The 27964-nt window shown below is 42.7% G+C and overlaps 2 protein-coding genes across 11 annotated transcripts; one reads left to right on the top strand and one right to left on the bottom strand.

Annotated features, from left to right (window-relative positions):
* The first annotated feature begins 79 nt into the window (after positions 1-79).
* On the top strand, positions 80-10471 carry ncapg (non-SMC condensin I complex, subunit G). 2 transcript variants are annotated; one of them, XM_086120006.1, is made up of 22 exons: positions 80-251; positions 539-652; positions 776-1021; positions 1569-1797; positions 2327-2472; positions 2571-2655; positions 2759-2951; positions 3024-3173; positions 3552-3692; positions 3771-3894; positions 4036-4125; positions 5100-5288; positions 6429-6539; positions 6741-6860; positions 7129-7365; positions 7659-7840; positions 8206-8371; positions 9363-9530; positions 9626-9749; positions 9931-9978; positions 10038-10107; positions 10187-10471. In XM_086120006.1, exons 2-22 carry the CDS (start codon positions 545-547, stop codon positions 10311-10313), a joined length of 3054 nt encoding a protein of 1017 aa, XP_085976132.1. In that variant the 5' UTR covers positions 80-251; positions 539-544; the 3' UTR covers positions 10314-10471. The 2 variants fall into 2 exon arrangements, with proteins under 2 accessions (XP_085976132.1, XP_085976133.1); XM_086120007.1 differs by lacking the exon at positions 80-251 and having other exon boundaries at positions 463-652.
* A 354-nt stretch (positions 10472-10825) lies between these two features.
* On the bottom strand, positions 10826-26497 carry lcorl (ligand dependent nuclear receptor corepressor-like). 9 transcript variants are annotated; one of them, XM_086119996.1, is made up of 8 exons: positions 26359-26497; positions 25553-25618; positions 24544-24632; positions 24293-24419; positions 23604-23828; positions 23398-23470; positions 12886-17912; positions 10826-12791 (listed from the first exon to the last, which is right to left on the bottom strand). In XM_086119996.1, exons 1-8 carry the CDS (start codon positions 26450-26452, stop codon positions 12784-12786), a joined length of 5709 nt encoding a protein of 1902 aa, XP_085976122.1. In that variant the 5' UTR covers positions 26453-26497; the 3' UTR covers positions 10826-12783. The 9 variants fall into 9 exon arrangements, with proteins under 9 accessions (XP_085976122.1, XP_085976123.1, XP_085976124.1 ...); XM_086119997.1 differs by having other exon boundaries at positions 23398-23467; XM_086119998.1 differs by having other exon boundaries at positions 24550-24632.
* Positions 26498-27964: the final 1467 nt, after the last annotated feature.

Below are 27964 nucleotides of genomic sequence, written 5' to 3'. Positions count from 1 at the left end.
TATAAAGATTCATCGTTAGTGAATTTGAAGTTGTCTACTGAGCGGCTTTTCTGTGATGTAAAAAAAAACCCAAAGAATGCAGACTGTACCTACAAACCTTCGCTGAAAATAAGTAATGCGTTAAAGGAAACAGACGAAAACACCTGTGAGACTAAACTGGGGGAAAATTCCAAATAGGTTCAGTTCTCAGTTCTCGCGAGATCGCAACAGTTGTTGGATTTGAAAACAGGCGGCACGAAAAAGTCGGAAAGGTAATTTAATTTCCTCAAAAATAACGATGTTCAAAAGAAATAAAACGTTGATTATTTCAATATGTTAGTAAGTATTTTGTAGATTTGTGGCGTTTCGTTGGGGTGAATTTATTTACATACAGAGAGGCTACGTTGTTTTTCTCTGGGGTTTTTGTGAGGAGTGGCTTTGCTGCTTTTGCTAACTCTACACTAGAGACAAAACTGACGACAAAGCTCACTGGAGCTAAACAGTAAGAAGACTGTACAAACACTTATCTGGAATTGAACGGTTAGTGTTGTCTGTAAAGGAAAATATGGCTGTGGACAACGAACTAGACGTCAAGGAGGCATTTCAGTTCGCTCAAAAAGGCCACATCAACAAGGCGAAACTTGTGGCGAACCTGAGGACCCGCTACAACAAAGTGAGGCTAAACGAAATGTTTTTGTTTGTTTTTTAAATCTAAACCTGTTTCAGAAGGTTCGGAACAATACCTATTTGACGTTGTCTGTTCTGTTAAATAAATTTACAATGTTCTCTTTGTTAGCTGGAGGACAAGACCCTCTTCCACGAAGAGTTTGTCAAATACCTGAAATATGCCATGATTGTCTACAAGCGTGAGCCCACAGTGGAAAACGTCATTGAATTTGCAGCAAGATTCGCCACAAGTTTTCAGTCGCCACCAAAAGCTGGTGAAGAGGAAAAGAAGGAAGCGGATGATGATGATGATGATGATGATGATACTGATGATGATCATCCATTTTTGAGTTTCCTTTTCAACTTCCTGCTGGAGGTATATAATCCACACTTACTCTTTGGTACTTAGACAGTTAAAACACTGCTTTAAAATGCAACTGCTACTTCAAGTTGCATGTTTATATACTGGACTGTATAGATTGATCTAGATTGGTACACTATTTTTGTGTTACCCACTGCTCTGAAACATGCCTAGAGTGTATTTAAATAAGGTAACTGCTATGTTGTGCTTTTCAATTATTGCATGGGTGGTCTGGAATGTCACCCCCACTATGAGGCTGATGAAGGTTTCTATATGTATGGGTTTGTTTATTTGTTGTGAACAGCACCTTGCCTCTTGTTGTGCATAGTAGTTGAGCATGAACCTCTGAAGGTCAACTGCTTTAAAAGTGCTAAAATTTAGAGTTTAGCTAAAATTACCCTGAAATTTATAGACTCTTGCAGAGACGCAAGAGTCTATAAATTCGTCAATCTTGAATGGATGGATTTATGGGTCACTGCAATTGATGCATCTGTGTGCAATATAATCTTTTCCCATTGTGCCTGTTTGTCTTTCATCTGAACTAATGTGATCTCCTTCTCAGTCTCATAAAGCCAACAGCCATGCAGTGCGCTTTCGCGTGTGCCAGCTTATCAACAAGATGCTTGGCAGCATGGCAGAGAACGCTCAGATCGACGACGACCTGTTCGATCGCATCCATCAAGCTATGCTGGTGCGTGTCACTGACAAGTTTCCCAATGTACGCATCCAGGCTGCCTTGGCCATGACCCGACTGCAGCAACCAAGCGACCCTGATTGTCCCACCATCAATGGTGTGTATTCCCAGAAGAATTTTTGATATTTGATAACTGGTATATCAAGAGCGTTGCCTTTTAGTTGATCTCCTTTTTCACCATGACCAATACAGAGTCTGAGACACTGCAGATGCTGCACCAATCAATGTTTAGCTCTCTTCTTCCCCAACTTATGAACAAGACCCTAAGATTGTTGAACTCCTCCACTTGGGGCAGGATCTCATCACCAAACTGGAGAGCACACTCCACTCTTTTCCAACTGAGGACCATAGCCTCAGAAAATCGAACCTATTTCAGATTATGAGGAATATGACACTTTATTTAGTCAATGACCTCACTGAATTTCATCCACAATCGATATGGTACCACCCATATTTTTTTCCCATCCTCCTTGAACCAGAAAATAACCTGCTAACTAACAACATGATGGACAGCGACAAAAACAATATTCAAGTTCTATGTTGTCATTATAGAAGTGAATCAACAGATGTACTTGCTTTTGGCCAGTGTTGTCACAATACTCTATTTCTCTCTCATCCCCTTTCAGCTTTCATGCTGATTCTAGAAAATGACACCAATGCTGAGGTGCGCCGGGCTGTCCTCTCTTGCATTGCTATTTCTCCTCGCACCCTCCCAGGAGTACTCAAACGCACCCGGGATGTGAAAGAAAATGTTCGCAAACTAGCCTTCCAGGTAGACACGTCTGCAGTCGTGCGTGTGCGTGTGTGTATTTGTGTTTTGCTACATTTTAATATATTTTTCATTTGTGATATCTTTGCCTGGTTTCAAAGGTTCTGGCTGACAAGGTTCATGTTAGAGCTCTGTCTATTGCACAGAGAGTGATCTTACTGGAGCAGGGACTCCACGACACATCAGGTAAGAATAGTTTCGGCCTGTTACCGTATAGTAATTGCATAGACCTTTAAAATGATTACAGAGCTTTACAATGATTCTGCCCGACTGGTCGCATGTGTTGTAGAAGCAGTAAAAGAGGTTGTGTGCTCCCGTCTACTACCTGCCTGGCTTCTTCGACTGGATGGAAATGTTGTGGAGCTTCTCCACAGGCTTGATGTAGAGAATTGCGCTCAAACAGCTTTGGAGATGCTGAATGCCATTTTCAAAGGCATGGACACTGATGAGCTGCTGCAGAACAGATTGCAGTTGAACAGCAGGTACATTTGTCAAGTTATATTTCTGCCTTTTGAATAGGTAAACCATGATTGTATGTCTGTGTGTTTGAACAGGAACCTGATCCCAGTGGAATCACTGACGTGCGAGAATGTGCTTTACTGGGGAGCCCTTTGCAAGTTTATCAAGGAAAAAGGCGATGATGGTGATGAAATGTTGGAGCAGGTCTTGCCGGATGCTGCCACTTACGCCGACTACCTCTACGAGTATGAGAGCCATTGAATGCACACAAGCACATGTCAAGGGAAATTGCTAAACAAAGTGTCACATTTTTAATGAGGTGTATCACAATGACTAAGGGCACATTTATATTTGTTTTGAATGTTCGTGTATTTGCAAAGATTGCTCTAAGTGAGCTGGAAGCCATTGGTAATATTACAACAACTATAATGTTAACAAATGGGTTTGATTTGTAGAATGTGTGTGATTTAGCACCTCATTAGATAGAACTACACAATCTAGATAACCAAAGACTTTTAAAAATAATTATCTTCTCTTGCTATTTGCTACTCAGCATGTAATGACCAGGTATGGGGGGTAGCCGCTGTTGCTGTTTTGTAACTGTCAATTCTGACACGGTGCAGGTATTTGAAGGCACTTCCAATGCTTTTGGAAGAGCAGAAAGCCGACTTGAACCACCTGGAGTTGGTTATGACCAAGGATTTTATCTCTCAGCAGCTCATCCAGCTCATTGGATGCCTGGACACCAACGAGGAAGGTGGCAGGTAAGAACTTTGAGTGGCGCGTTTGAAAAGCTGGGGGTAGCTTGTTATTTTTCGACTAATATCAGTTCACCTTTACAGGAAGCGTGTTCTGGCAGTGCTGCAGGAGATGTTGGCCCTGCCACAGACACCCTCCTCACTGGTCTTCTTGCTCACCGAGAAGCTCCTCACACTCATGCCCGATGACCAGCGACGCATTCAAACAGTGAGATCAATTTCTGACATACGTTTTGTCGTCCCTGTTGGCAATTCTGTGTATGTTAAAGTGAAACATATTTTTAAAGGGGAAGCGAAATCCCAGATTTTCTTGAAAATAATGTTTTCTAATTTGATTGCTGGACTACAGGTGGCGGAAATAATCTCGGAAATGCGAGCGCCAATCACAGAAACGAGTCACCCGGTGGACGAGAACGCCAGTCGTCGCCAGCAGGTTCAGGTGGGAACATTCGGAAAATCCTCCTCCAAATGTTCTCTCTCCATCCAGCAGATGGCTGTTATTTATTTTAACAGGCAAAGTGCAGCTGACTGATTAAAGTTGGCGGATATACTGTGTATGCAGAGATGGCTCTCCATCTGCTTGAATAAATAGAAAGTCTTGTTTTTTCCTATTTTTTCCCCATCACTGAAAGCCTCTCAGGATTTATACTCCTTTCTTGCATCTTAATCGCAATGAGCATCCTTTGCTCCCATCTACTACGTTCTCCTGTCTCCTCCCCCTCACGTCCCTTCATCCATTCTTGCGAGCAGTGGTTATCAATTTTTTTCTTGTTTACCCGTAATCCTTTCATCATACCATGAGTAACCCCAAACTAATAAGGGTTGATGATTCTCCAAAAGTAGAACATCATTTTATTTCAGCTTCTTAATTGTAAGATTTAGTTTTCAGGCATTTTCTTCTTTTTAACTTGAATTAAACATAAACGTTGAAAATGTTGCCTTTAAAATAAATGCATTCCAGTAAAATAAATTGAACGTTTACCACCAAAAATGGTGCTTATTTAAATAACTCCCCTTTAAGCAGGCATTTAAACTTCAAATATCAGGAACAAAAACATGTCTCCCATGGAAACAAGTTGCTGAGCACAAAAACAGTACCATTTTATTGACAGGCTTAGCAAATGACTGAGAATATTTACTTATCAACTTGGAAATACAGTATTGCATGTTTCCACATATCCCCTGTGATGTGCTCACATGCCCCGACGAGTACACGTGTACCCATGGTTTGGAAACACTTCTTTAGAGAGTACTGTCTCCAGACAGCGGCATCCTGGCCCACAGCCTCAGCTGCTGCTGTTGTTGTCGTTATTGTTGCTGCCTCCCATTGGCTTTTGTCAAGAATCCTCCAGAGTGCTTTTAGCGAAGAATAATCCTCCTCCTCCTCTAATTGCTTCTCCATCTCCCATTTAGCTAGCAGAGGTAAAGGTGCGAATCATCGAGGCTAAACAAGCCCTGGAGGAATGCATCGCTGCTCAGGATTTCGGTCGCGCCGCCCAGTTGAAGGACGCCATCACTGAGCAGGAAAACCAGCGCAACAAGGTCCTTGAGGAGATTGCAGCCAGCGCCCAGCCGGCCGACAATGAGATCCGTACTGAGAAGGTACCTGGCCTTTGGGGCGCCACCTCAACCTGTGTCTAAAGTATACTGCAATGCTCCATACGTGAATGCCTTTGTTTGGACAAATGCGTTACAATAATAAGAGTGCTTTGAGCTCTTTGGATTACCCACAATCCAGTGCTCGTGGACACATCGGTTGACAAGCCAGCGGGGCCTCATTTGCCATTAAACAGGCCTTGTGCGTGTGTCGCCGTTGGCTGTAACAATCTGGGGGTAAAAGGCGGAAAATGTTTCTTTAGTCTTCCAAAAATCATGACAGACCAGGGATTTGACGCCCACCCAAAAGAAAAGCAATCGAAGAAAACAGTCCACCCCTTTTTCACTCTGAGCTGTTGCCATGGTTACAAGGCACGCACATCATTGGTTAGCATTCTGAAGAGAGCTTCACAATTAATCACAGATGTGCTATTGTTTCCTGTGTCCTCGTTAATAGTTACAGAAGAAGATAAAAATACAACACCCCGGACTGCTCCCTGAGTGTTGTTTGAAGGTTCATTTTGGTTAGCATGTCTACCTTTTACAGTATGATCTCTCAGTGGACGTTTGTTGTTTAGTCAATTGTTTTACTGTATATGCCATACAGTCACTGTATTTATTATTTTTATTTTTTCAAACTGCAGAATCATTTGTACTGTGTTCATTTGCAAAAATGTATCCAAACTTACCCTAGTTTGTAGTGAACCAACAAAACAAGAATACGGTAGTTTAAATCACTGAATACAACAAACGGCCACCTTTGAAACTGGCCATACAGAATGTGCGAAGTTTGTACATCTAGAAACTTAATGTAATGGACACTCTTATGCATGAATAAGTTTCAGTGCCACTTTATACATCTTAACACCCATTCAGATATTTGACATGGTATAAAATATGTATTATAATCAATCTAATATTAGTGGCAGTGCCTTTTATTTTGTTTGTTTAGGTGGTAAAAAGGGAGGTGTATGTTTGAGGTGAGGCATTTCTTTATTCAAAGTGGGCAATGTCCTCGGCAAATTAATTGGTTTCATGGCATCTTTTTCAAGCAACGGTAACTGTCAAAAGAAATCTGGTATATGCAGGAGAAAAAAAAATCAGCTACTGTATCAACTAATCCATTTTGTTTGTCTTGTTGTCTAGAATGACCCTGAGACTCTGTTGAGGTGTCTTACAATGTGTGCTGAGCTGCTCAAGCAGATGAACATCAAGAATCGAATCAACCCGACAATAAGTGCCTTAATGTCCTCACTGGTATGAACTACCACCGCAAATGGCCTTTTCACTTATTAGAGAGTCAACATTCATGGCCCTCGTCACTTTCTGACAGTACCGTATATGTCATTCATTGTACCTCCATGTATGGCCATTATTTTGATACCTGGTGAAGGGAGTGGTTTTGATGAAATTTATAGATTGCTGGTTGAAGTGACCTCTTTTCTCTTTTCCCATTAGATCCTGCCCGGCATCGCAAGTCCTCACCCCACTGTCCGCAGTATGGCTGTTTTATGTTTGGGTACATGCGCTCTCCATAGCAAAGAGCTCGCCAGAATCCACATGGTCCTTCTCTTACAGGTAATGTTTTGCACACCTTTTAGTTATCTGAACTATGCATTAAGCACTATAAAACAGTAAAGACTCTAGAATTGACCTCCTTCAAGGCTGTACAATCAAAAATTTTGTCTGCACTAAATTGTCTTGAATCAATTGATCACAACCTCTTTGGATATGACAGTTGTCATTTTGATCAGGGGTTCCAAAGTTCAACCTCTTCTATGCACCGCACACTCAGGACACTTAAAAGTAACATGTCAATGTCTATGGGTGCACTTTCTCTTTTTAGATCGCTCAGCTCGACGAGGTCAAGATTCGCATCATCGCTCTGCGAGCAGTCATCGACTTGCTGCTGCTGTTCGGTTTTCAGCTGCTCTCTGAAACTGGCAGCGGTCAGAAGAATCAGCTGCCGGGATCACCAGACCAGGAGGAGGAGGAGGAGGAAGTGGTGGCACAGGCTGAGGACAAGTCGGAAGACACAGCTCAGAGCATTTTGGCGATGCTGTCGGAGCTCCTGGATAATGAGGTCAGCTTGCACATGGAATAACTTTCAATATTCTTATAACTTTCAAAATCCCAACATAACATGGAGAGAACCATCAAATGTTAAAGCATAGTGTCTCCAAGAATTATTTTTTTAGAGTTGTGCCATCCGGATGAGTGTGTTCAGGTTAAAGAACAAGGAGGCTCGATAATAATCAAAAAATTAAAGCAAACAGCATTCATCTTGCTATAAAATAATCATGAACTAGTCTGTCGTCAAACTTTTCAATGACATGACTTTCGAACACAACACGCGTTCCTAAATGTCACATGCAGGTGTCCGAACTGCGCACGGAGGCGGCTGAGGGTCTGGCCAAGCTGATATACACGGGACGCATGTCCAGTGCCAAGATCCTGTCACGTCTGGTTCTGCTTTGGTACAACCCGGTTACTGAGGACGACGTCCGTCTCCGACACTGCCTGGGCATCTTTTTCCATCTCTATGCCCGCGAGAGCAGGTCAGACCCCCTTTACAAATTACTTTGGCTTTTATGTAATTTGGTTTTCAATAACCTTTTTGGTCGAAAACGTTTTGTCTGTTTGTTTAGTTATTGTGCTAATACGAATACTTTTGTACTACTTCAAATCATCCATGTATAATATATTTGATATAATTTATTGTACTGCAGATTCATTTATTACTTGTTCGTTAAAAAATAAATGGGAAGATGACCTTAAAAAATAATCACAGATAAACTCGCAATTGCAGTAAAGTGAGAAAATTGCAATTATATTCTTTTTTAAAATTCTTCAGCTTAAGCTGCAATAGGTGCCACTTCACCTGCGATACTAACAAGCGTGGCACTTTGTGTTTGTGTGTTAGGGCCCACCAGGAAGTTGTGGAGGAGAGCTTCCTTCCTACCATGCGTACGCTGATGAATGCACCTGCCACTTCTCCATTGGCAGAGATAGACATTAACAACGTGATGGAGCTCTTTGTGGAACTGACCCGTCCAAGTGCCCTTCTGAAGCCTTCTGCCAACACAGAGGTTAGCACCCACTCACTTCTACACTTTAGTAGAGTTGAAAAAAGTCCTTACAAAGAGGCGTGAGCCTCTCTGTTTTAGCTCTGATACTACCCTTCCACTTAGGGGGTTTCTTGTCAAAAGCAGACTTGGAAAATAAAATATTTTCATGTGTATGCCTAGGACAGTCCTCTCTTCATATCAGACTAAATGTTACAGTATGTCTTACACTGGGCAGGCCTCATGATAAGCTCATCTGCTTCCTCCCAAATATACAAAAAAAAAAGCTGCTTAGGTAAGTTTAATTGAAGGACAATTTTTTGGGGCTCATAGGGGTTTATGTTAATGATGATATAATTATATTTTTTGTTTTGTTGTTTAAAATAAATTTCAAGGTATAAGTAACTAATAAATAATTGTCAAATATGCAGTATATTCAGAATATTACATGAAGTAACCAACGAGTTCATGTACTGATTAATACAAATAAATATATTTTAAATAACCATCTTAAGGAAAAAAACTGCTAAATAAAAGCCAACAAATGTTCGTGGGTGAGCCTGACTGCATTAAAGAATAGTGGGTCGTGCTCTTGATTGCCGTTGAGGTGCGAATTTGAGTGTGATTGGTTGTCTGTCACGCTACGTGCCCTGCGACTGGGTGGCGACCTGACCAAAAGTAGCCCACCTCTCGCACAGACCACTGGGCGAGGCTCCCGTTCACTCTTGACCTTAGTAAGGACAGGCCCTATAGAAAATGGTTGCATAGGTATTCATCAGTCAAAACAGATGTGCACTGCTTTCTGACATTATAATGGAAGACATTTTCGGTTCTATGGTAATTGTCACGCTTTTCCTCTTTGGCATCACTCCTCTGCGGTTGCATCATAAAAACGCCAAAGAAAAAGCCCCGGCTTGACTGTCCTTTTAAGTGTTTATCTGTCATGCACTGCATTAGGTACCGGTACATTGAGACAATAGATACAATTGACGTGTGTGTGCGTGCGTGGCTTCAGGAAGTGAGCGTCCACGACTACTTGGCGGTGCGCGTGTGTGGTGAGATGTTGCTGGACCCGACTGCCCCAGAGGTGCGCCTTTATGCCAAGACGCTGAGCTACCTGGAGCTGAGCTGCAACGAGACTGTCAAGAAAGACCTGCTCTCACTTTTGCAGCAGCTCGTCCAGGTACGCCACATCCCCGTGTACAACAGCACAGCTGTCGATTTCTTCTGCGCCGGCTCCGTTCAAAGTTTCGACTTCCATCCCGTGGTGCTCCTCAGATGGTGAAGGACCGCGTCTGTCTCCGCGCTTTGGAGAAGATGATTTCTCAACTGGTAGATTCGAAAGAGCAAGCCGAAGTCCTCGGTGCATCTGCGCTGCAGCCGTTGGATGTCAACGCGGAGGGTACGACATGCAAAACAAACATTTTGACCGCGCTATGTGCGGACATGACTTTTTCAGTCTTTTTGTAAGAGGATTATGCTTTTATTTCTAACATGTTGATAAGCGGATAAAAAAAAAAAAGCCTCACCGCGCCTCAAATAAAGGGGGGTGACTCATTGAATCATGGTGTATTTTTCTACAGAAACCGTATCAGAGGAGCCATTAAAGTCAGCCAAGAGAAGCAAAAAAGGTAATGCGGGCTGTAAATTCAATTTCCATCATTGTGAGGTGACATGAGCGTGTGTGCAGGTCAGAGGAAGGCCAGCACGGCCAAAGGAGGCAGAAAGGCAAGCAGGAGGGCAGAGTCTTCCGAGGAGAGGTGAGACTTTCCTTTATTTCTTCAAATAGTCATATCAGTCTCACATGTATTTTCCCTTTTTTTTTTCTTTTAAACGCAGCGATGGAGAAAATGTTCCCGACCCAGTTCCTGCAGTGCGACCTTCTCGTAGGGCCAAGATCGCAGCTATAGAGAAGACAAAATTAGATCTCAATCCCCTCCTCAACCAAGAGGCCAATTTGTCTTAACTATGTTCCCGAAAGTTGGCATCTGTGCAAACATTCGTTGACCCTCTCAGACTACAGTAAGCGAGGCCACGTTTTATATTCTCATCTTCTGAGCTGTCAAATACTGCTGGCATTTGCCAAGTTTTAACTATTTTAAGAATAAAGGTCAGTGTAGATTGCCTCCTTTATTTATTTTTGTTAAATCTCCGGTTTATAGTGATTTATTTAAGGCTGATTTGCCTTTGAATTAAGGTTATTTATTAAAAAAAAATCAATATGCAGTTTAAAAAAACCTATACAAAATAACATTTAATTAGTCATGGAATTTTCTCTTGGAGTAACAATCTCAATAGCAAAGCCCATAGCATCTTGTATCAAGGTTTTTTTTTCTGTACATTTTATTGGTTGTAACATTTCAAAAATTATATTTGTAGTCTTTTACAGATTTTCACCTATGGCAGGTGGGTCTGGAACATATGCCAGGTTAACTATGTGTCCTGGATAATTATTTTAATCATGACGCTCATTTGGAATTTAGGGGAAAAAACACCTTTATTCCTCCAAATACAGTCACATCTGTAAAGGACAGTATAAAACGACAAGAAAATATACAACAGAAGTTCAGCACCAGATTTTTTTGAGCGGGTTATCCCCCCCCCCCCCCCAAAAAAGGGTCATCACCCTAAAACGTGACCACAGTGACATAAATACATGGGTAGTCAGGCACACGCTATTTTTATACAGAGATACAGTCAAAATAAATCTCACTACAGGAAGGGGAGGGACAAACTTGAGTTCCATCCAAGATTAGTGTTACGTCATCATTCATACATCTTGGACAAAAAGCACAGTGGGCCTCGATAGTCTCTGGAGGTCTCATGCTGGAAACAGAAGGCAATATCAAGCAGGAATTTGAAAGACCAACATCTCTCAACTGCATTTGAACAGGATATAATAATCCTTGTACATTCAAAGAAAACATTTAATGCTATGATTAAAAAAAAAAAAAGATTTAGTTTGGGATTGAAAACCTTCATGTTCAGGGATGGGCAGAGTAACCTAACATCAAGAATTTGTGAAACTCGTGTTCAAAATGGCGTGCACTAGTTGATTTAGTCTCAACAGGTTGCCATCGAAACGACATTAGCTACAAAATGCTCCAGGCAGCATTATTCTACTCAACACTGGCATTGAAAAAAAAAGCTCAGAACATTCAGACCGCGCTTCTCCCATCTATTATCCATCGTGGCCGTGCTGGAGCCTATCCCAGCCGTCTTTGGCCAGTAGGCAGGTTACACTCTGAACTGGTTGCCAGCCAATTGCAGAGCACAAATAGACAAACAACCATTCACACTTAAACCAAGGACAAATTAGAGTGTTCAATTAACCTACCATGAACATTTTCTGGAATGCGGGAGGAAACTGGAGTACCCAGAGACACCCACGCAGGCATGGGGAGAACATCCAAATTCCACTCAGGAAGGCCGGAGCCCCGAATCAAACCCTCGACCTCTGTCTGCCCTGTGAGGCAGACGTGTCGCCCAGCACTTCTCCCATCCCATTAAAATAATAGTCAGTCTAGGAAATTTTGTTCCAATTCCAATGCCCATCCCTCTACTGGTCACCTTGTACATCTACATAGCGACCACTAAAGTGACATCCCAGGCCATCGTGTACATCCATCTGTCAGTAATAAAATAATGACTATATACCGATAGGGAAAAAAAAAACATCTGGGTTTGTATTGCACCACATAGGATTCTCTACTTGTACAGTAGGGGCTGGTAGTGGAACATAGGATGTGCAAAATATGGGGGAGGAATCTGAAAAGCGGGATTCCAAATCGCAAATGGGATAGTGCAAGAAGTACATCTAATGCTGGCAGTGTCCCATTTGTGACAGTAAATGCTTGGGTTGAAAATGACAAAAACAACACTTCATCGTAGCAAAACAAAAAATAGTCTATGCAAGGAAAAAGAAAAAAAATGCACGATGCCAATTCCTTCATCGTTTTTGATGGCAAGACTGTCGTAACCTGGCATCGACATGTAGATAGTTCAAAGGTTTAGACTATAAGATCAATGGATCTCAAATGCTTGTGGGGGGAGCAATAATAACTTTGAAAACCACATGAACCTTTCAAGCTATTGTGTCTAAAAATGTGTTTGCTGAGTTTCAGGGGGAAGTGTTGAAGAGGTATTTCTCGGGCAGAGTGCTGTCTTAATGCAGTCGATCTTGGTCTTACGAACAGCTCTTCGGACAAGGCATGTATTATCAAAGAACATTTTTTTTTTTTTCAAAATGTCATATCTCTTCTACGTATAAAAATAGTGCAACATCAAGCTTTTCTTAAGTTAGACTGCTACATAATTGCTGAGAGAAAGACTGGACCGGAGTGTAACGGCCAGTCCGCTCGGTCAGCTCAGTGTCCAAAGGCACCACAAAACACCACAGTCCAATTCCCACGAAGGACGAAGGCCTTGTGCGTCATCTAGCTTCCTGTCAGACAAGAAACACAATTCCAAATGGTTCTGGTTGACTGACAATTCCAGTCCTGTGAAGTCGCATTTAGTAAAGGAAGGATGATACTTACCAAGCACAAAGTCGCACCACCTTGGCCCACTTAAGCCCTTCATCCGCGATTGTCGCAACTTTTTTGCTGGTGGCGGTTCAACAGACACAAGGCTGGGACATTTGCCGTTCTGCCTCCCCAAAGGCATTTCGTTCAGCTCCTGCAGCGATTCACATGCTGAATCCATCAGTTTTGTAGATGCAGTCAGGCCATTTGCGTGGCCTTTTCTTTTCACAGCTTTGACGACTTCTACCAGTTGTCTGTTCTTTCGAGCAATCACAAATGCAGAGGCTGACTTATCCAGTGTCACGGTACAACAGTCCCACTCCTCTGCTGATATGTTTTCTGGAGAGTTGATCTTTTTCAAAAATACCCGGCATTCCTTCAGGGACTCAGGATTCCATGCTTTTGAGCGGATGTTCTGCTCTTTTGGTGTACCCACAGGCTCCTCGGATTGGGCTTTAGAACTGTTCTCCGAACATTCCGAAAACTCATCTTTCAATGGTTTCAATGCTTCCAGTTTTGGTTTAATTCCAATTGCCAGTTCTGGCCCACGTGCAGTTATTTGCGTTTTTCTTTTCTTCTTTGCACACTTCCTTTGTTGTCGGGTCAGGAAGCGACTTTTTGCCCGAAGTCGTGCGGCCTGGTATTTGCTCAAGTAATGCCACCTTCTTGCGCCTCGACTGGGCACACCCCTTTTACTCTTGCGACTGAAGAGTCGCTGCCTAATGTTATGAATTGATTGATCTTCCTTAATTTTTGTCAACCTTTTTTGAGCCTTTTCATGTTGGGCAGGACTCTTTGGCAACATTTTGGCAAACTTCTTGAGATGTCTGCGAAGTCGTTCTGCCTGAGGACTTTGGCACTTGACGCCATGTTTGCTGGCAGAGCGAGGGAAGTGCATAACTTCGTAACGATTGCGAGCGCTCGTCCCCTTGACGATAGCCAGTGACTGCGTCTCTGTGGTCTCCATAAACCAGGAGCTGAGTTGCTGCATGCTACAGGATCTGGGTCTAGAAGGAGGGCAGTTGAACAGTGATTGAACCACTGAAGAATGTTTGGACTTGGCGACAGATGAACCGGTTCCTTCTGTGTCGACTTTGAATCGGAGGTCTACCCTGTGGTTCTCCACGGCGTCTGAGACCCAGGTGTCTGACATGAGCTGAATGCGTCTGGCAAGCGCTTGGTTCAAGGTCTCCTGTTCAGCTGAAGCTGCCCACCAACGAAGTGTCTCCTCTGGAGCAAAGATTGAGTCTAAAGAAACGCCCGCAGTTCGAGCTAGAGCCTGCGAGATGTTCTTCCGCTCCTGTTCGCAACGGTGCCTTTTCACAGTCCAATGTTCTCCTCTAGTCTCTTTTTCTTGTTTTCTTTTATTGCAGGCCTTGCTCAGCAGGAGTTGTTTGGAGCGCCGTAACAGAGCGTTACTGTGACAGTATGCTCGAGTTGTGGAGGTGGCAACAGCATGCAAAAAATAAATTGAGGGCTTGCTCACTCTTTTTGAATGACGCACAGCTAAAGGTTGATTGAGTCCTTTGTTCCTAGGTTTACTTTCGGATTCTCTTTGTTCCTCCGGTTGCAAGTTGTGGCTAACTGATTGACAAGTGACTGTTTTGGACTCTTTGGCACTTTGAAAGTCTGTGAGGAGTGCTTTCCTGTTCTTTTGTGGAGCGGGAGCATCCTTCTCAATCAAAATTTTACGTTGCTTGGGCGACACTGTGGTAACAGTGACAGATATTCCCGAGATTTTCACTTTTGCTGGTCTACCTGGTTTCCTCAAAGGTAAAGCCTTCTCTCCTTTCTGGCATTTAATCTTACTGCTCGGGTGCTGTGGAGCTTCTTTGACGTGGTGGGCAGAATGTAACCCCTCAGGAAATTCTGGTGATCCCATTTTGAGATGACCCGTATTTATTTTTGAGTTTTGTGTTCCATTCGCGTTGTTTTTAAGACCTACTGCTCGACATGCGTCTCGGAATTCTGTTTTGAGCTGATCAAAGCTCTCAGAAACCATTCGTTTGTTTCGTCTTGAACGGCCGTAGACAACAGTTATTTTCAGGTTCTTGTTGACATTCTCCTCTGGGTCTGCAGATACATTTGCCGCGTTTGTCCCTGTCGCTGCATGTTCAGGCTTCTGTTTACGTGGTCGACCGATTGGCCGCTTGGCTTTCTGCTCCAGATGTGGCCCCAGTTTCTTTGGCCGGCCTGGGCGTCTCTTCAGAGGAGTGATTTCATGGAATGATTGCAAGTCGCCTGGTGATTGGCTCGCCATTCCGAATGGATTCTTAGGTGGCGTAACTTCACCTGATCTCTTGGACCCTATTTTGGGGGAGGTAGACTTTGGTGAAGGAGTACATTTTCCAGGTGTTGTCTTGGGTGATGAGGAGAGGGACGTAGCTGGTGAAGAACAGCGCATAAATGGAGCAGAAGCTGACTCGGCTGATGAAGAACCTGACTTTCGTGTTGTAGCAGCGGACTCGGGCGATGAGGAAAACAACTTGACGGGTGAGGATCCCAACTTTGGGGGAGAAGCAGACCTCGGTGTTGAGCGTGCTTGCTTGGCTGGTGAAGAACCTGACTTTGGTCGCCGTGAAGGAGAAGACTTTGTTGAGGGTCCTACATATTGAAGAGAAGAGGTAGTGGATTTGTCAGTCGGCCTGATGTGTGGCATGGCGCATTCAGTCATCTGGCTTTGCTTCTTCTCTGGTGTCCCTGCCCAGGAGGACTCTTTGTAGGGGTCAAAGGGTTCCTCTGCTTGTGCATTTGAGCCAGACCTTGCCGACTTTAGACTATATACAATACCATCTTTATTTTTTACTGGTGATACAAACATTAACCTGATTGGGCTGGTGTACTGGACTGGAGAGGTACAACAATTGTGAGCACAGGTAGCAGACCTGGTAGTAACCCCGACATTTTGGTATTGGAGCCTTCTTGATGCGGTAGTTTTGACTGATGGTCTTTTTGAATGTGGTTGTGTTTCTTCTGAAGGTCTGGCAGTGGGCATAGTCTTTTCGACTGCTTGAGTTTGTCGCACGTCCCAACTTGGCTCTTCTGATTCTGTATGCAATGAACAGTGTCCTTCTCTACTAATTGATGTCAATTTGTCAGGGAGATTAGATGCTTTGGTTTTTGATTCAAGTTGGGCATCCTTACCATCTATATTTTTTAGTAAGGCATCTGAGGTGGTCGATGTGAAAACATTTTTAGCCTTACTTCTCTGATTGAATATACTTTCAGAGAAACAAGCGGCAAAGAACGTCTTCTTCGTTGCTGTGACATAAGAGGAGAAGCGCTGTGGAGGGACGATGTTTCTCCGTGACCTCCTTGACTCATTGGAGGGGGATTTTTGACCTTGATGACTATCTGTAATGGTAGCATGGTTTTGATCTTCAACTGGTCCACTATCACACTCATCAGTGCCACAGCCTTCGCCAGATGGGGCGTTTTCAAGAATTATGGCATCATACAGTGCACTCACCTTGTCCGTTTGGCAATTTCTCACCTGTGACTGCTCATTGTCATCTTGCGAACAATGGTTGCACAATTTTGTTTGCAGGTCATGGGACATTGTTTGCTTTGGATCTCTTTCCTCTATAGATATTTCTCTTTCCTTTGTTCCATCATCTTTTACTTCATTCATGTTACTTTCAGGAGTGATAATATTCAGCAGTACCCCCGTAACTCTTTGATAATCCATCTTTAATCCCGTTTCTCTCTCCTCTTCCGGCATCACGTTCGAGTCCAACAAAGTGCTACATGTATTTACAGCACCATGACCATCTTTTAATGGTGATCTCCTTGCTTGTGATGATTTTCTCCTATTGTAGGGCATGTTAAACATTGCAAGCTCTCGTTTGATTTGCAAGCTTTGCCTTCGCATTGTGGCACCATCGGCAGGTGTTGCCAAAGCAGCAAGCACTTCCTGGCGACGGCGCAAGCGCGTATTAGGTGACTTGGGATCTTTGTTATCATGCCGATTAAACAGCTCACTGAGGTTATAGTCGCTGGCACTGCGTGTATGAAGCACCGTGGTGATAATTTCAGTCAGAAGGGCATCAGCAGGAAATTTCAAGTTCTGGCCAGTTGGTGAATCCAGCTGCTTCTGTTCAGAAGCATCAATGGGTGACGAGAGCAGAGATGGGTCCTTCTCTGGAGGTTTGATGGTATCAAGTTTTTCGCTGAAGCGGTTCACAACATCCTGCAGTGAAGTCACGTTTGGGTTCTTCTCAGCTTGGCTATTTCTTGGAGGCAAAGACTGAACAAGCTCCACTGTTTTTGCTGCATCTACAGCTACCTCCTGGCGAGTTCCTGGAAGATCTTTAACCATGTGGGCAGCTTCCTCGTCCTGGTTATGGTGGAGCAGGGACGGTGGCATTTCATCATTTAATTTATCAATATCTGAGGAGATTGGAGAAAGGGGTGGAGGAGAAGGGCTCTGCTCCCTATTCAGGACAGGAGGAGGGGGGTCACAATCTCCTGTTGTTTTCTTAAGATGGGTCACACAGGTGTGGTTTGTAACACATAAATAAGAGCGGGGTTGTTGATTACAGCGGATGGAAGAGCAAGGACCAAATGAACACATTAAGTTGTTGATGGGATCTGAAGGCGGACAGTGGAGCTTCTTAGGGCAAATTTGAGTGCAAGTATGTATCCTACAATTTTGCATACAGCTGTCATTTAGGTCCAAAGGCACTACACCCTCACAGCCTTTTAAAGGTAAATCTCTTGTATGGCCCGCTGTGCTTCCACCATCTTGATGACCACAATTCGGTGAAGAAGAGTTGGATGAATGAATGCTTCGGGCTTCACACTCATTAAGGGCATCATCATCTGCACGTAATCCACAGTGACAGCCGTGACTTTCTGTTGGAATGTGTTTGTGGGCAGGGGGTGAGAGACATTTTTCCTTGTGTGCCAACTTCAGCATCTGGTAGAGTAAGGAACAATGGGCCGAGCAGAGGGAGCTAAGGACAATATAAAGTGCAGATTGCGGGTGGCGCTTCCTCTGTTCTAAATCTTCCAATTCTTCTTTATCCATAGTAGATGGGCAGCTAGGGCAAAATACAAAGGAATTAGTTAGTTGTTTTGAACAACGTCATTGTACAGAGTACCTAGTCTGACTATGATACAATGTTTCTATTAAGGCCCAATTGATAGATTTTATTAAATTTTTTTTTTTAGGCCGATGCCGATTCCTATTTGGCAGAATAACATTTTGGCCTATTAATAAAAAAGTGACTATAATTCGTTGGGTCTCCTAACTCTGACCCATATGAATTAAATGCAGAACATTATTTGACTGGTCTCAATAAATTGTCCTTTCGTATGGGTTAAACTTTACGAAACAGCAAAATCTTTTTTTTTTTTTTTTTGGGCCGCTAATTTTAGCCAATCAAATGAGCTGACTGATGAATAAGTAGACCCCTCTTTTCAGTAAACATTTACTGCACATGTAGTGTATTATTTTCAGCCTTTTCACTAACCCGTGATTTGACAAACGTCAATCAATAACGTATTTCCATTCTTACATAATATAAATGCATTTTCCCAGATTTCTTAATTAAAAAAACAAACAAACAAGTTGGTGCTTTTGTCAAGTCACCAGATAATTAGATACACACAGGTAGAGATGGCCCACAAATGTATTGCAACATTACCAGACTGGCTACGGATTTGAATTGGTAAAAAATTCGGACAAGTTGGCAGTTTTTTTATAGCTGTTTTATTTATTGAGTTGCAGAAGGCAAATTAACATTCTGCTAAACACAGCAGGAATGATTGTAGAAACGCTCAAACCTCTTCCTTTGTACAGCACTTTCACCTACAATCTTAACAGATCAACAGACTAATGTTCAAGTCAACGGTTAAATCGGGTCATAACAAAGATTTCCCACTAAACACGATCAAATAACATGGTTGAAATGCGATACCATTTCCAAAATCTTAGGTTAAGTTTGAATTAAGAACTCATCAGGATTGGACTAGTCTAAATTCAATACAGCACTTTACGATGCCTGCTTGAGGTATGATGGCATCGTTACATTACCAGTAGATATGCTGGTATAAATTTCTATCCTTCATGGATACGCAGATATGAGTAAGATTCATTTTGATGCTATAGTGAGAGTGTACAGTGAAATTGAAACAGAAATGTTAAGAGAATTATGTACTACTCAATGCTCCATGTTTGGACTTGCAGGAGGTCTAGTTCTTCCAAAGGTTGTTACATTCTAGTGTTCCTTTTGATTTTCTACTAATCGCTCAATAATCACAACATTCATGGGTCTCATTTGGGGATGAAATTAAATACAGTGGGTTAACATTTCAAAGCATTCATGCAATTTTCGCAATACACATTTGACATTAAATTTAAGTGCTCTTTTACAAACCAACACGTACAAGCTAACTAGTAAAACTGAGTTTTGAAGCACAAATGCATCTAACATTTACCACACATAAAAGGTTTCCAGAGACATGATTTGAATTCCACATAGTGCACAGGTGTCAAACTCAAGGCCCGCCACATCATTTTATGTGGCCCGCAGAAACAAATCATGTCAACTTCCATGATTTGAGCTAAAACCTGAACCAAAATTTCAAATTATCAGCTGTAATAAGCAACGTTGAGATTTCACGTTTTTTAAATTACCCTTTTTTACCGTAACTTGAACAGTTATTTTACTATTATCCTTGACTTCTGATTTCAAAATTAGTAATCCGACAATTTGTTGCATACAGGTATATTTAATAATACGAGATAATTAAACATTCATTTCGTTTCACTGTCATACCAGCCCTCTGAGGGAAGCCATAGCTACAAAGTGGCCCACAACCAAAATGAGTGTGACACCCCTGTCATAGTGCAATAACACTTATACATAAATGGCAGAATTCTGTTCGATTTACCAGCAGGGAACGGGGAAAATAATTAAGATGGTAATCTCAAATGTACTGCAATGAATGAATCACTCAGCTGTCTGTTTCTCAAGAGGTGGTTCGACTTTGTTTACAAACAGAGTTGTTCATATAGTAGCAAGCAACATAAAAAAAAGATATCTTGTGGCATGGTGTAGTGACAGCCACTGAGGTTGAAGAAAGATCAAGAACATTCAGAATCAGAGTAGCATCTGATGGGTCTTCTTATTGAAAGCACATCCAAAGATGAACGAGACTGTAAACCTAATGGCAAAATCAAGGCAGATCTGTAAATGCCACAGTGCCCAATAAAACCATTAAAAGCGTAGTATGTGTCAGAGATGGGAATACGTGTAGACATTGTTCCTTGAGACTGACAGTGGTGAATACAAAAAAATATATATATATCAGACACTGGGCTCTTGGCAAATTAAGTTCAGAGGTATATGTGGCAAGAGGTTCGATAGAGAGGCGTGCAGGCTGACATCACAGCAAACAGACATAGCGAAACGGCTTGTTGTTGGTAACCCTGAACTGAACTGCTGCTTTGGTATCAGCGCTCTTGCTGCAGTTACCAGAGATCGGTCCATCTCAAGGACAGACAAGATGAGAAAAGACAGCAACAACCATTCCAGTGAAACCATTTCCAAGACACAAGCCCGCATCTTTACATTGAGTCAAGCCACTGTCACACTGCCAGCCATCACCACAATCAGGTAATCACAATTAGGCCTATTGATTTATACGCACAATACACAGAGTCATTTTGTCTTTGCATTCCATCTCCCAATCACCACTGTCGAGGTAAACTGCATGCTTGTGCGGAACAGATGGTCCCGTCAAATAGACATTTTGAAGCAGCAGTCACATATGAGGTTGTACAGTAATGCAGCTAGAGTAGCAACATTAGTCAATATCTGAGGTCATAAAACATCTTTAACAATACACATATACAATAACATCTTATACCCAAGCTTATCAGTGCACATTTGAAAACATGCTACACAAAATGCATTCCCACTAGAAAGGAAAATAACAACTCAAGACAACACATGGCTTTCTTTTTAAACACTAGTCTTTTCAACAAAAAAAAAAAAAACACACATTAAAATCCCAGTAGTTAACAATATACAATCTTCCTGCTTGCAGAGGTTTATAACAATAATTACAATGAGAGTTTATTGTTATGATGGCTCTAAGTCACTTCAATGGCCTTGGTCAGATACCCAGAGAGAGAAAGAGAGAGAGAGAGAGAGAGACAGAAAGCTGCAAATGACAATCATCATTGCATCATTAACAAGGAGCTATAAGAATTAAGTCAAACCTGAAGAACCTATTTAGTTTCCTAACAGCTAACTAACACTGGAGTCATCGTTTTACTGTCACTGTGTTTCAGTCATTTGATCTTGGAACATACCAAGTCATATTTTGTTGATGAGTGGTTGAGAGGACCATAACCAAAAAAAGACCTCGATCAGCATTTCCAGTGACCGTACAAGATTTCTGAGCTGAGTAATATGGAACATATGCCAGAACTAAAACCAGTCATCTATTCTATTCCATCATAAACTGTTTTTGAGGTTTGTCTAAAATACGAAATTCATTTTCAGAGAATAAAAATCCTTGTTTTAAATAGAAAACACCAGGCCAAAGTACCCGCCACCACATTGGTGGTTCCATTAAAGTCCAGGACCAAATCGCAGAAACACAGCAGAAAGTATGATGATCAAAAACAGACTCACAGTTTAACCTGAATGATATTTCCATGTATTTGTAAAGGCATGTGTTGCGTTTTAACAAGATCCCATGAAAACATTTATCTTGTAAGAGGTGGTAGGTTCAAGAGTTGAGGAGTTCTGCACGTGTTTCTTTCTTTCTTTCTTTTTAGAACAACTTTGCAGCAGCAGGTGAGGCAAGAGTCCCTGAGTTAGTGGAACCGGGCGAGAACAAGCTGGCAGATTTCTTCTTGGGTGGATTTTTCAGTGTTCCACTGCGCTCTTTTACTTTGTATTCCAGTGTGCTGTGGGGTACCCCATAAATTCCTTGGGCCTTAGATACGCTCATGCGGCCGGCCGTCACCATAGTGATGGCTTCCTCCATCAGTTCGTGATCATACTGGCGGTATCTTCCGCGTTTCTTTCTCGGTTGCTTGTCTTTGTCGCGGCGGTCAGCTCCTTCCTCGGAATCATCCAATGAGGAGCAGCGCTGTATCAGGCGAAGAGGTGACTGGTTGGCACTTCCTGCACAGCCGTGTGGCAGGAAAGGTGATCTGAGTTTGACGAAAGACAAAGGTCTGGCAGTGGTGGTCGATACATTGGCAGCGCCTTCCGTTGGTGAGGTACGGCGGTTTTCAGTAGTAGTGTGAATCTCAGCCGGGGCTAACCTGCTATGATTGGACATGGAGCGGACCTGAGGGATACGAAGGGGTGTGGGTGCCTCGAGACTGGAAGTGGGGCTTGGAGGGGGTTGGAGAGCATCCCTGAGCTGGGGAAAAGAGTGGGTTAGGGTCCCCTGTAGACCACTTGACTGATACAAGGGGAGGGAGGATGTCGGGAAACTGAGCTCTCCATTCTCCTCTGCATCTCCTCCAATTTCAGCCCGCTCGGCCCAAGCTGCCACCTTCTGCAGAACGAGACGGGCTTCGCCGCCAAGCATCGATGACATCGTGCTGTAGCATGTCATTTCCTCCCTGAAATCTCTGTTGCTTTGTGACGCTGGGTGCAGCGCTCCCAAGCGGCCTTCTGAGCAGTTTTCCAGGCCTTGCCTCAAGGTGTGGAGGGGAATTCCGTATAGCAATGCAGCGCGCTGCTCTTGCAGCCTTCCTGAGCGTATATCCTTCAAGGCCTTGGACAGCAGCCCCTCAGACAGCTCCAAACTCCTCTCAATGTACTCCTTCTGCCTGAGCTGCCTCCTAGGGATGGGAGGACCAAACAGCAGGGTCAGGATGGAGATGATGGAGATTTGGTGTGATTTGGGCAAAGGGGGTTGGGGGGGGGGGGGGGGTCCACTCCTTTATGCCTTGTTGGTAACATCACTGCCTGTTATTGCATGCCTGTAAGCAGCCTCTGTCTGGACCCTTACACACATAGAGGGTGTTGCCGCTGCAGTTTTGTTATCCTTCGGTGACAGTCTTTATCATGTACACGTTAAGTGGAGGAATCAGATTCATAACTGGATTGGTTGAAAAGAAAATGGATTGATGATAGGAGATTGTAATGCAAGTCTCATAAGTGTACAATCCTGGGCTTTTGGCATTTGTTAAAATACGGTGCCAATGCTGTGACGTTACCGCTCAAGAGATAGAAGAGTTAACCCCATTTAACCAAATTCAAAGTAGACCACCACAAATTAGAAGAGCCGTGGTACAGCCAATCAAAGAGTGCGTACCACTCAAGAATCTAAAACATACTTAGCTGCCCAACCAAAATGAACGAAAAAGAAAATTGGCACTGTCTCACATGGTTTTGGAGAGGACATTTTTACAAATCAACAAAATACCCGTATCACGTCAAATCAGTGTCTTTACATAGTAACTGTAATAGCACAGCTTCCGCTCGTCTTTCAACACAAGGTTCAATACCACCTATTTAGTACAAATAAGGAGTCCAATAAACTTCTTACCCTGAGGCTTTGACGTTAGATGAAGTTGTTGAGCTAGCGGCATTCTTTTTGGAGAGGTCGAGCACCCCATCTGCTGCAGGAAAATTCAAAGTTCAGAGAGAATAATGGGTTTTTATCTATCTATACATCCATGTCAAAAGCCACATAATTCAAAATTTAAACATGACACCCGGAATTAATTGGGATTTTTAAAGATTGCCACTAACCTGCATCGGATTCCTTTTCTATTACTCCCGGAGTTCGGTTTACGGTCAGGTCCAAGGGGGCATCTAATGTTTCAGATAAAGGCGAGGAGATCCTGGTTGTAACATCCATTGAATTGGTGTGGAGTAGGCACTTGGATGCATACTCCATGGCAAACTGGTGAATCATCTTCTTCATCAGCTCCTCTGCAATCCGAGGAATACTGGCATCACAGCGTGGAGACACATCTGTCCAGGGGAATGAAAATCTGGTTACAATAAATATTTTCACCATCTCAAGATAATTCACATGTCAAGAATGTCTTACAATTCAGAATTCAGACCTACAATTCTCTGATAAAGTTGTACAGAATTTCCGACGTCCAACTGTTGTCATACGACACTTCTGCATAACTTGACAATCTTCAACAAATACTGTGAATCTTTAGCTCTGTGATAATCTAAGTGATTTGCCACTGTGTTGTTTTTTTATGCCACTCCAGAATGCTATCAAAGAAGGAAAAGGGTGATTATGATGACCAAAGAACAGGAAATTAAATGTATTTAACTTCACATACATCTATGACAAATAAGAAAGATAAAGTCTTGCTTAAAATGTTGCCCTAACAGTTCATACATCTTAAGACAGTCTGACTCCTGAATACAAAACAGAATGAGAAGTTGTGTCCAAACTTGTGACTGGTCAAGCTCACCTTTTTTGTGGAACACAGCTTGAAGGAACTTGTGAGCTGTGTGGTTGTTCTCAGAGATGGTTGGAGCTTGACATGGAGAAAAATCAGAGGGGGAGGAGAGGGGTGATGTGTTTGCAGGTGCTGGATCCTATACAAAATAAAATGAATTATAATAAATACAAAATACAAATTTAAAAGGAAGCAAGTAGAAAATGTATGAAAGCGCACCACTCAGATAATAAGTTATGAACAATCGCCAATCCAATTCTTACACTGACTTTTTCCAGAGGAAGGTTGCAGAATGAGCAGTGAGAGCAGTTTGCCTCTGGAGACCAGTCAACCACCTCTTCGGGTTCACAGTCTGAAAGCCAACAACAACAAAAAAGGAATGAACAAAGACGAAGGGCTGTATCTAACCACCTATGCGGTGTTTCTCAGCCTTTATGAGCCACTGCAGAGATTTATGTAGGAAAAATGTCACAAAAACTCCATACACTGAAAATGTGAGCTCTACTCAATTTACTGAGAAAATGAAGGTAATTGTATACTTTCTGTCATCTCGTGGAAGACCATTTAATTGTTCTGCCTGCCACTATACATCACTCGCATAGAATGATGAACAAAGATATGCTGCTCTGCATAAATAAATAACGTTCTGACCAATTACATACAATTGGATAACTTCCTCCGGCACACCAAATGGATGACCTCTCAAGACAATGATGTGCTGCGATACATCCATTGATTTTCTGATCAGCTGATCATCACAAGGTTTGCGGGGCGCACTGGAGCCTATCCCAGCTGTCTTCGGGCAATAGGCAGGGGACACCCTGAACTGGTTGCCAGCCAATCTCAGGCACACATAGACAAACAACCATTTGCGCTCACAATCACACCTAGGGACTATTTAGAGTAGACCAAGTGTTCCATTTAACCTGCCATGCATGTTTTTGGAACGTGGGAGGGAACCGGAGTATCCAGGAAAAAAACCACGCAGGCACGAGGAGAACATGCAAATTCCACACAGGAAGGCCGGAACTGGAATCGAACCCCGCACCTCTGCACGGTAAGGCCAACGCGCTAACCATTTGACCGCCGGGTCACCTGTGTTGCGATACAGTAGCTAGGAATTATCACTATGTTCAACTCCGTATAGTTCAACTCTGTATAGTTTTCTTTGGCATACTGTGACATAAGTGTGTGTTGACCAAATTTGTGCAAAAATATAATACAACAACTAACTTTTGAAAAAAAAATCAGTCAAGTTAAACAAAGACCCACCATCAAATAAGTTAAGGTCTCTTGTCAGCATAGACCCATATATTCCCTCCAGGATGCTTTCGAACCCTGTAACATAAAACCACAAAAAAGCAGGGTATACTCAATTTCCTAAATATTTTAATATGGCGCAACTCCACTGCTCGTTTCAGTTCCAGTTTAACAATTTAGCCATGTCTTCATCAATACCATTATGGTCCTGTTCGTTAAATGGCCTTCGACATTTCACATATTTATTGTTTTTTAAACACAAGGGCGAACATACAATGGGCATGCCATGTAACGTTGCCAGCTTCCTTTTTTTACATGGCTACAACACAATTATTGAAATACGTCTTCTCGTGTACGATATATATCAAAGTATATTTTAAAGGCTTTATCACAGCCATAATCCCCCTCCCCCAATATTAGCAGGGTGCTCGCGTTTTTAATTATCCGGTGCACAATAAGCCTTGAGTATCAATTACAAAGAGCAAATGGCATATTTTACGACACACCTTTATGCATCGTGTGGAGTACCCTCTCTCAAATACAGTAACAGGTCGAAAACAAGTCGTGTTTATGGACGTTGTTGAGGGCACAAAGAGAATGTGTCAACTAGACAGCTGGTACATCCTAGCCTGTCAGTTCAAGTTGTTGCCCACCTATGAGGTTGGCGCTAGCTTGCTAGCTCGCCACTTAGCTAGCCGGCTAGTTACTAGCTACCGAGTAACATAGCCGGGTGGAGCAAACCTCTTCATGTCGGACCAGCGCTCCCTGCGGTGTATTGTTTTGTTTTTGGAAGCAAGTAAACAACACGAAGATCATACCGACGCAGTGGATCAGCTTGCATCGCCAAGAGTCAAGTTCCCGCCGAAAGCCTTTTCTTTCTGCCGTGCACTTGGAGCACGGCACAGCCGCCATTCTGCGTCCTTCCCCCCTCTCTCCGTCTTGACGTCAACTGAAAAAAAAAAAAAAAAGTGGTGGACGAAGCCTCCGCGACCGAAAAGGCGAGCTCCGGAGTGAGGTAGGTGGCTTCTGCTCAGAGATGCATTCTTACACATTGCCACTTGGAGGAGACAGACACAAGCCGTTTGCTCCATGTCTCAGGATGGCGAATTTGTTTTCATCAAGTTATGGGTTCCCTTAGCGGGCTCGTAATAAAAAACTAATTAAAAAAAAACGCGAAACGCTCTTGGTTTTTAGTCAGGGTGTAGCTCGTCATTTGGGGGGCTCAAGGCAAACACAATCATGGGGCCCCCACCTTACTGCACTGACAAAAGATGATGTTCCTCTAAGTCAGGGGTGTCAAACTCATTTCACATGGTGGGCCACGTACGGCCTCGGGAGATGTCAAGTGGGCCGGACCATTAAAATGATACCGCACTTTGCTATAAGTAACCAAAACAATATGTCTTTGTTTTGGTATAAAGAAGCACAAGAGCATTAGGAAAATGTTGAAATTTAATGAACATATCTTTTACAAAACATTTCATGAAGCACCTTGCAATTCCTTCGACAATTTACTTTTATCGTTCACGTATATGCATTGCAACTGATTGTACAAACTTTAACAAGTAATTGGTATTGGAAAATATAGTCATGCACTTGAAGATTAAACGAGATTTATAAAGAAAGGAATTTTTAAACCATTTACACGTGCATATAAAATCGAAATGCAATCCCTGCCTACACCTTGCAAACTAAGGAGAGTGCTATTAAATGTGTAAATGTGAGAGTGCTATTGATAGCGTCTGCTGCCATGGGTCTGTCTCAGTGACGGACTGAGGCTGCTGTTGTCTTCTTCTCTGATCAAAACCGTGTCCCCTAGCGGATACTCAATGAATTGCACCTTATTAAAAATATTCATTCAGTGTTTTATGCTTTTTTTTCACTTTTAAATTATCCCGCGGGCCCGATTGAACTCCCTCGCGGGCCGGTTTCGGCCCGCGGGCCGTACGTTTGACACCCCTGCTCTAAGTCATCTTTGCTTCAAGATGTCAATCATTATCTCAGGTGCGGTTGACTTTGCCTCTCTCCCTTCATGCCTTTTTTAGGTATGGAGATGCGGTAAATGAGACAAAAGTCATGTCTCAACTCTCCACACAAAACTGACTGTTCTCATATAACAAGCAGCGGTAACCTACTCTCTTTCGTCCTTTCATGTCTATAAACCCTTTGAATCAGAAACATGCCTTTCCAATTTCATGGCTCGGTTATTGAAGATTCACTCGATCGTGCATTTCGATTTGTGACCACAACTTAAAGTTTTACCTCGCTATTTTGGCACATTGTCTTTTTCTGCTTTCTAAGTCAGACCAGTCTTTTTGTTTTTGTGGGACGTGTTTTATGAAAACCAAGACCATGAAAATTAGACAGTTCATCGCCTATAATCAGCATCACATGATTTATTTTCCATTTATTCTTTTGCGTTCA

The sequence above is a fragment of the Hippocampus guttulatus genome, chromosome 9, assembly GCF_054856545.1.
Source record: "Hippocampus guttulatus isolate MCC_2025c chromosome 9, RoL_Hgut_1.0, whole genome shotgun sequence".
NCBI classification, from domain to species: Eukaryota; Metazoa; Chordata; class Actinopteri; order Syngnathiformes; family Syngnathidae; genus Hippocampus; species Hippocampus guttulatus.
The sequence above is the reverse complement of the archived record's forward strand: the minus strand, read 5'-3'. Positions and strand labels throughout refer to the sequence as shown.

What these genes read in the sequence shown, in the direction of transcription:
- ncapg (XM_086120006.1), top strand. Translation starts at nt 545, where the DNA reads ATGGCTGTGGACAACGAACTAGACGTCAAGGAGGCATTTCAGTTCGCT. An exon ending in ACCAGCGACGCATTCAAACA is followed by an intron (nt 3,895 to 4,035) that starts GTGAGATCAATT and finishes GCTGGACTACAG; the next exon opens with GTGGCGGAAATAATCTCGGA. An exon ending in CGGAGCTCCTGGATAATGAG is followed by an intron (nt 7,366 to 7,658) that starts GTCAGCTTGCAC and finishes TGTCACATGCAG; the next exon opens with GTGTCCGAACTGCGCACGGA.
- lcorl (XM_086119996.1), bottom strand. Translation starts at nt 26,452, where the DNA reads ATGGCGGCTGTGCCGTGCTCCAAGTGCACGGCAGAAAGAAAAGGCTTT. An exon ending in TTCCTCTGGAAAAAGTCAGT is followed by an intron (nt 24,420 to 24,543) that starts GTAAGAATTGGA and finishes TATTTTGTATAG; the next exon opens with GATCCAGCACCTGCAAACAC. An exon ending in AGAAAAGGAATCCGATGCAG is followed by an intron (nt 23,471 to 23,603) that starts GTTAGTGGCAAT and finishes ATTTTCCTGCAG; the next exon opens with CAGATGGGGTGCTCGACCTC.